Below are 11,081 nucleotides of genomic sequence, written 5' to 3'. Positions count from 1 at the left end.
AAAAACCATGAAACTGAATTTGTAGTTTTGGCTATTGGGAATGACCAACATTGGGTTACCTGGTTTGGAAAACTGTGTGTAATAAATTCATAGGAAAATTTCATTTTGAAAATAAGAAATCATTAAATAAAAAATTAATAAAGTCAGTTTCTCTCTAGCCTCACCAAATAAATATATATATTTTAAATGTTTTATTTATTTCTAGGAGAGAGAGAGAGGCAGTGTGAGCAGGGGAGGGTCAGAGAGAGAGGGAGTCACAGACTCTGAAACAGGCTCCAGGCTCTGGGCTGGCAGTCAGCACAGAGCCCGACGCGGGGCTCGAACCCACGAACCGCGAGATCACCACCCGAGCCTAAGTTGGACGCTTAACCGACTAAGCCACCCAGGCGCCCCAAAAGCTCTCACTTTTAACTTAGTGCTTCACCCAGGCCCCTTTGGGGAAGGAAGAATCATTACCCTCGTTTTGTGGATAAACGGCGTGGCCAACCTCACCCAGGTGTGGGTCAGCCCCAGGGACCTTTAAACCGAGACAGTGAAGGAATCAGAAATGGCTTCTTCGGAAAGTGGACTCGCTGCGAGAGGCTGGTCAGGGGACAGTCACGTGGACACAGAGGCGCAGATGGGACATTCGCTTCTAGCTGTGCCTTTCTCCCAGGTGGTCAGCATGTTGCCATAGCAACACTCAGCAAATCCACGGACAGAGGCGAGCGCCACTCCTCAGTATCCTTCCTTCCTCTCCCTCGAGGACGTGGGGAGGTCTCCAGAGTGCCTGGGCCTCAGTGTTCACCATCTCTAAAGATGAGGGTTTAGGCAAGATGGCTCCCAGCTCCCTCCTTCTGTGACCCCTGGTCTCTGCCCTGCCTTGCCCACACCTGAGCGTCTCATTCTGTGGTCCCCACCCCAACCTGCTTGCCTGAATTCCTTCCACCTGTCTGACCTCTGGCGACAGCCACCAGGAATGTGCCTGCTATGGCCTCTGGGTCCTATCCAGAAAAACATGCTCTCCCGTGCCTCCGACATAAGCGCACCGTGGCCTCCAAACCAGGCTTTGCAGAAGGCACCTGCTGACCGCCACAGGAGAAACGAGCCGTCCTCACAGAATGCCACACGTGGCTCTATCACAGCAGCTCTGTGCATCTCACCTCACCTAATGTTCCAGCATCTCTGTCATGCAGGAACTACTGTTATCCCCATTTGAGGTATTTGGGGGGAGGGGGGTGGGTAACGAATCTCAGAAGAGTTGACTTTCAAATACTCAGCCAGCAAATAACGAGGATTTGACTCCAGCTGTGGCTCCAAACCCAATACTCTTTCCACAGGCTTCCCAAAGACCATGTGTTACCAGGCACATGGATTGATTTTGAGAATAATCTAGACAGAGGGCCCCTGGGTGGCTCAGTTGGTTGAGCGTCCAACACCTGATTTCAGCTCAGGTCATGATCCCGTAGTCTTGAGATCCAGCCCCGTGTTGGATCTGTGCTGAGCATGGAGCCTGCTTAAGACATTCTCTCTCTCTCTCCCTCTCTCAACCTCTGCCTCTCTCCCCTGCTCATTCTCTCTCTCTCTCTTTCTGAAGTTAAAAAGAAAAAAGAAAAAAAGAATAATCTAGACAGGAATTGAGTTAAAACTCCTACCTATAATAGGCACTGCTGGTTTCCAGCACGAGCTGGTGAGCACAGAGCTCATGAGCCGCGTGTCTGCAGAAGACGGTCTCTGGTCTCTGGTCCTTCTCCACTTCAGTTTGGGGTCTGTTATTAGTTTTGCAAGAGGGGCTTGTGCATTTGATTTTGTCCCCAGAGAGCCTGCAAGTGAAGTCTGACCCTTCCTAGCCTCCACCGACGGCTCAAGTGGCACCAGGCTCCTACGCTGACACGTAGCCTCTACTTCAGGGCCCCACCTGCTCGTGGGCAGGCCTGCCTCCGACCTGACTCCCACCCAACCACCTGGTCCCGAGCTCACCTGCTGAAGCCCAGAGGGCTCCGCTAAGCCGATGACACAGCTGTGAGGTCCCTCACTTGCTCCCACCACGACTACCCTGTAGCTTCCCTGTAGGCGTGGGTTCTGCCGCCCGTGTTGTGAAAATCCAGACTGTGTTCCTCAGCTCTGTGTATCTGTACATGTGTTTGCTCCTCACGCATCTCAGGCTGATGGGTCACGTAGGCGGTGCTCTGGCTCTTGACCTTCTGCAAGCCCAGCCTTTTCCAGCACCTTCCCTGGTGCGGGCGGGAGACGGGGGCGTGGAACCTGACAGGTGGCAAATGCGGGCTTTGTCTTTTCCCAAACACTATCGCATTGGTGACTCGCTCTCGCCTCCACCTGGTGGCACATTAGCCCAAGAATCTTATAATGTATTCAACCGTTTTGCCTGCCAAAAGTGTTCCAAAACCTCACGGGTGGTGCTGATTGTACAACACGAAGGCCACCTCCCTGCCCACGCTTCGAGCAGAGTCACAGGGAGCAAGCTCCATTCTCAGCACCCGACAGCCACACCCCAGGGCTCATTTCTCTTCCCTCCCTGTCTCCCGTTCCCTGAAAGGCTCTTCAAGTAATGCTATTTTCGTGGCTCTTCTGCATAAGGTTAAAGGTCCCCTGCTGTGTTTCTCTTCTCCACCTGCTCTCCCTTGAACCACCCGCTCTGACCTGAGCAGGTTATAACCCACGTCAGTAGCGTGGAAAGCGGTGGTTCCTGCTTGATGCAGATTTATTTTCCGATGACTCTCCGACTTCAGCCTCTCTGGGGCTCGCTGCCCGGACCATTCCTTCCTCCCTCTTGTTCGCTTCCGTGCCTGACCCGTGGGCACATATGTCCTTGTCAGTCTCCTGCTCCTGATCACAACCGTCCTTCATGTGACCATCACCTATCAGTACCCCTGACTAGTAGCTGTCGTGTTTAGGTGGGATTAGGGACAATCCAGCTGTAATTGGATTAAACGTGGACACATCTGAAGGAGCCCCCAGTTCTGCCTCAAGCACAGAAACCGACACAAACCAGCTTTCTCTCCTTCGCGCCCTTCATTCTTACCTACAAGCTAGTTTTCTCTTTCCCACGTTCCTCTGGCTCGTGGGCTCCAGCAGGCTGCCGCGGGGTGGGCTGGATTGCAGTTCTCAGGCCGGCTCCCTGAGCACTCTTCTCCATTTGTGTTTGTTTGTCTCCTGTTACCCTCCTGATGGGTCCCTCAAGTGCAACAACATTCAACGCAGTAGACAACAGTGACTGTTGCGTGTTGGCAATCTCCGATGAAAAGTTTCCAGAGTTTGACCATTTAGTGTACTGCTGGGTGTAGGCTTCTGTAGATATTCTTAGCTGGATTCAGAAAGCTCCCTCCAGTGTTATCTGTTCAAAGTTGTTATCATCAATCAGTGGTGAATTTTCCAATGCTCCCTGCATCTGTTGGCGGTGATTATACAATTTTTCTCCTTTAATTGCTAATAGGCATTGACTGATCTTCAAATGTTAAATGAAAGCTTGATTCTGTGAAATACACCGAACCTGGTTTTATTGGTTGCTGAGATTTGACAAAGGAACTCTGCTTCTCTACGGAGCAGGGAGAGTGAACCAGAGTTTTCCTTTCCTGTCCCTGCATCACTGCTCTCTTTAGACACTGGCATTAAGATCATGTTGGCATCACATCAGGAATGGGCAAATGTTCTTTTTGTGATTCTGAAAAGCAGTGTGTCATGTAGATGTTATTTCTTATTTGTTGTTTGGTAGAACTTGTGAATGAAGCCATTTTGGCCTAGAGTCTCATTTATGGACCCAATTTGTTTGATAGTTACAAAACTATTCATATGTTCTAATTCTCATCTCTTTTAGTAAGTTGTATCTTTCTAAGAACTTTTCTATCTCAAAAGAAAAGACTTTTTCTACCTCAACTAAATTTTCAAGTTTGTTCAAGTGAGGATTCCATTTTTTATATGAACAGGAAATTCTTCTCATTTTTCAATTTCAACTAAATATTCACAAATATTCAACTTTTTAAATTCATAACAATTTTAGTGTTTTGTATCAATAGAAGATGTTGCCCATGCTCTCTTTTCAGTCTGCTCCCAATATTGACAAGGTAATTCTTTCCTGTTACTTCTGATGAAAATTTGAAAACTGATGACCTGATAATTCTCATTCTTTACTGAACATTAGATTCATCTAAGGAGTTTTTTTTTTTTTTTTTACTGCCGGTACATAAACTCCATCCTAGGACAATTAAGTCAATGTTTTTAGGTGACCCTCAGCTGATTTGATGTGTATGCAGCATGGAGGCCCAGTGGTCTACACTACAATTTCTCACCCTTGGTGCTATTGACATTTTGGGCCAGAAAATCCTGTTACCATGGCTGCTCTGTGCATTATAAGTATCTGGCAGCGCCTCTGGCCTCCACCCACTAGCTAGATACCTAAACATCTGCTCCACATCCCCCAAGCTGTGACAACCATCAATGTCCCCAAACATTGCCAAGCATCCAGTCACCGGACAACCATGGTTCCAGGTCAGATGAGGCAGCTGTGGCAGGGATATGGATTAAAAAAGAGGGGAATTTCAAACGGGATGAAAACTAATTTCCAATAAGCAGAGACACATGACATCAGAATGGACTGTTCCCAGGGTGGTGATGGCCTGTTGTGTTAGCTCCAGTGATGGCCATAATAAAATAGCACAGTGTGGGCTCCTTTAAGAGAGGAACTTAATTCCCTCACAGCTCTGGAGGCTAGAGGTTCAGGTTCAACGTGCCGGCAGGTTTGGTGTCTCCGGAAGCCTCTCTCCTTGGCTCCCAGATGGCGGCCCGCTCTTGTGTCCTCACAGAGCCTTTTCTCTCGGAGTGTATATCCCTTTCCATATCCAAATGTCCGCTTCTTACAAGGACACCCGCCATGTTGCATTAGGGACTACTTTGATGACCTCACCTAACATTAATTACCTCTCCAAAGGCCCTAGCTCCAAATACTTCACATTCTGAGGCACTGGGTGGTTAGGACATCAACATGTACATTTTGGGGGTGGGGCCACAATTCAGTTCATGACACCTAGCAACGAAGGCATGCAACACAATGGCTTGGTAGTCACTTACCCGGGATACCGCAGGGCAGCTTTGTGCTCTATCAGATAGAATACAAGACTAGTCTAGAGACCTTGTGGTTACGAGATTCTGGGATACCAGGAAAAAGGCAGAATTCATTCCAACTGGGAAAAACAGGGGAAGCATTATAGCGCAGCCATACGTCCAACCTGCCATGAAAGGACCATGGATTTCAGCAGAGATGGTGACAGGAAAGATGGGGGAACAGGAATTCGGGTCAGAGAGGATGGTACAACTAGGCAGCATGACAACGGGGAGATGTTTAGGAGGCTCACGGGGTTAGAAGTGAGCTTCAGCGTTCCTGAAACACAAGGCGTGCGTTTGGGCCACTGTATGGGGTGGTACAATACTTTACGTGGGGACTAACTCGAATCCCTTGCATACCTCAAAGCTCTCTGGGCAGAAGGAAACCCTCCTCAGAACCCCGCTGCTCATCATAGGCTGACACAGACCTCAGACCAAGGGCGCTCTGCAGGTGTCTCATTTCCTGGGCAGCCCCGGAGACGCCTGAGTGCTAAGTTCTTGGAAGACAGAATTCTTGGCAGCACTCTGCAAGGAGTTGCTTTAACTAAAGTTCTAAGGTCACTGTAGCCACAAGCCATGAGTCTCACACGTTTTCTCTCCCTTCTTACAGGTGCTGGCTATCTCACAGGTCTCGGCCAGCGGTCTGACCACTACATATGTGTACGGCAAGGAGGAACCTGTAACTTTTCTCCATGTCCACTCTTCACCAAGGTCTATGGTACCTGCTATGGTGGAAAGGCCAAGTGCTGCATGCGTTGACTCTGGCCTGGGAGTGATGGACGAAGCATGCGCAAGTCAAGTGAAGGTTTTGTAATGCTTGTATTAATAAAAGAAGACTTTTTTTGTTTTGCATCCCTTCTTCATCCCAAAATGAATCTTGTGTCTCCTGCTGGAAGAGGTTGATAAAGTAAGAGGGTTTGGAGAGTGGAACTCGGCCAGGCCACGGAGCCCGCCCAGTACAGGGATGGGGGGTGCCTGACCAGGCTTGCTGACATCACTTCCACTGCATTTGTCACCAAACCAACACGTGGGCAATGAGACCCGGGATGCATGAGCAGGAGACGACACAGAGGAAAGTCTTCCCTGATTCTAGAGGGAGCTAACCCCAAACTCAACAGCAGCCTGGTCAGTGAAACGGATGATGTGCAGAGCCCGGACCGCTGCCCTCTCTCCTTCCTGGGCCTCAGGCAGCGTGTTGGTTCACCTTAGCACAGGAGACTCTCTTACGAGTACAAAGCCCCTCCTGTAACTCCCACTCTCGCACCTAGACTTCTACTCCACAGCCACACAGCCTAGCCACTTATCGCCACCGAGGACTTCCCTTATAATTGCAACTTCTCAGCTCACTCCCTTGGCCTGTAGACACCTGTTGTTTGAGGATAATGGGTCACTTTCCCTTTCTTCCAATAAATTTTTTATCACTCTTGATGACACATGTGGTTCTCTGGTCTCATTATCTCTAATGACAATCTCATACTCCACCTCGATATGTTATAAGCACAAATGAAAATCAAACATTGTTAAAACGGTATAAAACCAGCGTCAGGGTTTGGCAGAACAGCCCCCTTTTGTGAGGGAAATGCGGGGTGAGGAGAGACTCCCTGGTGTCGGGGACACTAACCTCCTCTGGGTCCTCTCTGTAACTTACAAGCAATATACGTTCAGCCCCAGCACATCCGGGCCTCTCCCTTCCACGGAAAAGCTACTCATCCAGAGGCATTCTGTTTTGTAAAGCAACCTCAGGCTGGCCATCAGCTTCCCTCCAAGATATGGAAGCCCACCGGGGCGCCTGGGGGGCTCAGTTCGTTGAGCGTCCTACTTCAGCTCAGGTCATGACCACGCAGTCTGTGAGTTCGAGCCCCGCGTCGGGCTCTGTGCTGACAGCTCAGAGCCTACAGCTTGCTCCAGAATCTGTGTCTCCCTCCCTCTCTCCCTGTCCCCTGTTCACAGTCTGTCTCTGTCTCTCCCAAAAATAAATAAACATTGGGAAAAGAAAAGATATGGGAGCCCACCCTGGGAGCGTTCCTCTGGTTGTTTAGTCAAAGACGGATTCCCGGATGAGCCTTCCCGCTCAGGACAGCCGACCTTTGGGTTTCCCGAGACCCAGGTTCTCAGGCAGAAAAAAGCCCACATTCTGAGTTTACCTCACGGTTTACAAGGTTGCGGTAATTTTGCCCGCCCTGCCAGGAGCTCTTCAAGGGACTAAAAGTACGTGCTATGGGTCCCCAGCCACAGAGAGGGAGGGGACTGTCCCCGGCAGAGGGTGCCATCGTCTCCAGACTCCAGAAAGACTACCAGGACTCCTGCAGCCCACCCTCCCAAGACATGCGGCCCCAGGGCCTGCACAAGTATGCGGGGAGCAGCCCCGACAGCACGTTTTTAAAACCATTTATGTATTTATTCTGATAGAGACAGAGCACGAGCAGGGGAGGGGCAGAGAGAGAGGGAGAGAGAATCCCAAGCAGGGTGCACTCGGTCAGCGCAGAGCCCGATGCAGGGCTTGAACTCAAGAACCATGAGATCATGACCTGAGTGGAAACCAGGAGTCAGTCCCGGAACCGACTGAGCCACCCGGGCGCCCCCTGGCTGCACATTTTAAGAGACTACAGCTGACGACGTTCTCACCCACTCTCAGCACCCCTCCACTCAGCACCTTCCCCCACCATCAAAGGTCCTCTGAGCTCTTGCAGTCACCTGCACCCCCTCCCCCCACTTGTGCCCAGGACGTTTGCAGGCTTGCAGCTTACAGAGTGGCCAGTACCGCCCAGAGCCCGGGCTCTGGTGATGAGGCCCTCCTGCTTGTCGCTCCCCACCTTAGCGGGGCCACGGCCGCTTCTGCCTCTCCGTCTGCCTCCCCCACGAATGATGTACACTCCTCGCCCTTCTCACCACCACGCCCACCACTGCTGCATCCCCTTTTCTGAGACTAGAATGCAAACAGTATTGGCTGAGCCATCCCGGAGGGAAGATGGTTCTAGAGCTAACGGGGTGCGTATGGTTCTCTACAGCCCACTTCACTTCTGAACGCTTGCAAGGACCAGTTTCTGGCCCCTATGATAGTAGTTGTGTCGATGAAAAGGAAGCATTGATTTTAATAAGCTCAACACACAGTCCCAGACCCAGCTTTATTACTGCAGCTGTCCTTAAGGAATTACCAAGTCCACTTCATGTATAGCCAGTCCACGTGCTGACTCCTGAGTGGGCCGTGTCCACTGAACTAGACTGGTTTTGCACGGTCATCCTTTTAAGGAATGTCTCCCTATTATGGAAGGCACTCTGCTATACTCAAAGTCTACTGACTCAAACGTAGTGTTATATATAAATTATTTTCTGCCTCTTATGTTTTGATAGCTATAAAAAATGAAACACAAAACAAACAAAAACTTTCCAGGCGGGGAAGAGACAGCCCTTCCCGGAGCTAGCTGACTCTTAGCGAGAGCAGAGCCCCAGCCAGGAACATCCCATCCAGAGCCACCCTCCTGTCTGGCCCATGCACCCAAGGAGGCCACATCCTCTCGCCTCTGTTGTCCCAGGGCAAGGCCCCAGGTTACCAGAGTCTACCCCTCCAGCCTAAAGCCTTCCAAAATTGTTCAAGCAAGCCAATCGCAACCTGTGAAGCCTTCCCTGCTTCGCCTTACCCTCCGAAACACCACTAAAGGCAGGGCCTACCCCCTCCCAGTCTTTCTGTAGTCTGCCCCCCGGCCACGCTGGCGTTCCGGCGTGCCCCTGCACCGTGTACTGTTCCTCCCGTCTCTAGGACCCGTGAGGGCCATCCACCTGTGTCCTTGAGCCCCCCCTCAGTCTCCCGGTGGCCGCACCTGACTGACCATCTCAGGGAAGACGACAGAATGCTTAGTGTCGAGAACAGCACGCCAGTCATAGCCTGGAGGGGATGCAGGAGGTGCCCCATAATGGCCTGGCTGGCTGTCTGGCCGTCCCCACTGGGCTCTGCCTTCCGTGGAGGTTCAGTGGCTGCTGGTGCTCCGTGTGCTGCTCCGCTCTGCGCTGCCTCTTTGGGGCACTGACAAGGCTTCTGACCTGAAACGGGGGACCTCCTTCTGGAATTCAGGCTCCGCTTCCCTCTGGTCCTGGCTCAGCGGGAAGGGGAGAGGTCCTCTCGACCCCTCCATGAGGCTCGCACAACAGGCTACCATGATCAGAGGCTCCCCTGGAGGGGGAGGGGAGAAGAGGTCTCCCCTGCAGCCGGCTCACTGAGGCTCAGGTGCGGCTGATCTGTAGGCAGATGAGGGCTGGGCGCCCGTGAACTTGCTCATGCGGTTGAGCACGTCGTTCACGTTCACCATCCTGGTGTTCTTCCTAGCCAGTGAGGGGCATTCCTCTGAGGGAAGCCCACCACAGTGCCCCAGGACTATGGTGGACACTACCCCTTCTCCTCTGTCACAAGTGCACCCGGCCCCACGGGCTGTCATGGGTCCTTCGGGACTATGGCTTGACATTTAACAGAAAAGGGGAAGGAGAAGGAATATTTCATTCCACGCCCCCTAAAAGGCCTGAGCAGTTTTCTTGGCTGAGAAGATCTGCCTTCAGGGTTGATATGAGGACTCAATGCGATGGTGTGTGTAGCACCACGGGGCACGGTCCCTGACCCATGTTAAACACAGGAATGGAAGTCGTCTTTCCTCTTCTCTGCCTTAATCTTGGAGGTGTGGCTTCAAGAAGGGAGACGTGTCATCTCGTCCAGCAGTCAGCGGTGAGGAGCCTGGCTGGCCACCTGCATGCAGCCCTCTGTCACCCCGGCCACCTAGGTCACTATCAAGCTGGTTTTTCTGCCTGTGTGGGTTCGAGAGCTTCCGCCTGTGACATGGAGTCTGACTCACGGCTGAATCAGAACATCTGTGCAGGAAGAGAGACACTTCCCGCAGTCGGAGACTCAGGAGATCACAGAGCTGGAACCGTGGGAGTCGAAAGTGAAAAAGACCCTGCAAGCCATTCGTGGCGGGAATGGGAAGGAGGCCCTGGTCTCGGGCCCCCTCACCGCCTCCTGGACCCTAACTCTTCCTCCCTTAAGATCATGCCCAGAATGGTGATCAAACCATGAAATGCTTATGAAAATTCACCCAGCAAACTATCACCGCTTTGACTGAAACATCTCAACATATCAGGTCACAAACCAAAAGCCTCTAATCGCGCCTCAGTCCCATTCCATCCCGTCGGGGAAACTTTCAGTTCTTAAAGAATGTCCTCCGGTTACTAAGATGCAGCTCATCTAGTTTCTAACTTCAGTCTCACCCCCTGTTGGACGTCCCTGCCCCCGGAGCGGGCGGATGCGCTGCCTCACCTGCAGGAAGTGAGGAGGCCACGGTGGATGTCTGCGCTCCCCACCGGGCCGCGGGAGGCTGAGATGGCGACAAAGGCCCACCTGGGATCATCCCACAGACAGCAAGGGCCTCATTCCCTGAAAACACAGCGGTCGGCGGCGATGCAGGAAAAGGCGAGTCTGAAGGGAAAGAGCGACTGCGTACGGAGCAATTTGGACTCAGCCTTTCCTTTCCTCTCCAGGCACCAGCGAACAGCCCTGCTGCCGCGCAAGCGAGAGAGCAGCAGACGCTAGGCCCACTCAGCGAGGCTGGGCGACCCGGCTCTTCCAGAACGGCCTCGGGGGGCTGCTCGTCTTTAGCGGCTCCCCGAAACCCCCCCATCCTGTGTGACCTCCCACCCATAGGAAACCGGCCCAGGTGCAATTCTTTCTCACGTCACATTTTAAGGCAGGAAGCTCCAGGCCTCAGGGTCTGCCCATGAACTCACCGTGCAATTCTGCGTGCGCCCCTGCAGCTTGCCCCTGAAGCCCGCCCCAGTAGCTCGCCCCTGCAGCCCGCCCCAGTAGCCCGCCCCTGCTCACTCCTGCAGCTCGCCCCTGCAGCTCGCCCCTGCAGCCCGCCCCTGCAGCCCACCCCTGCTCACTCCTGCAGCTCGCCCCTGCAGCTCGCCCCTGCAGCCCGCCCCAGTAGCCCGCCCCTGCTCAC

The 11,081-nt window shown here is 52.5% G+C and overlaps 1 protein-coding gene across 1 annotated transcript in view; it reads left to right on the top strand.

The window, feature by feature from the left end:
- The window catches only part of DEFB1 (defensin beta 1), an 11,790-nt gene extending 5,874 nt beyond the window's left edge, over nt 1-5,916 (top strand). Inside the window, exon 2 of the mRNA XM_039219165.1 lies at nt 5,708-5,916. Within this exon, the coding sequence (XP_039075096.1) occupies nt 5,708-5,856 (149 nt within the window). The 3' untranslated portion in view covers nt 5,857-5,916. The remainder of the gene's footprint in view (nt 1-5,707) is intronic.
- Nucleotides 5,917-11,081: the final 5,165 nt, after the last annotated feature.

This window comes from Hyaena hyaena, unplaced genomic scaffold (assembly GCF_003009895.1).
Source record: "Hyaena hyaena isolate Hyena2069 unplaced genomic scaffold, ASM300989v1 scaffold_796, whole genome shotgun sequence".
Classification (NCBI taxonomy): Eukaryota; Metazoa; Chordata; class Mammalia; order Carnivora; family Hyaenidae; genus Hyaena; species Hyaena hyaena.
This window is presented reverse-complemented; position numbering and strand designations above follow the sequence as displayed.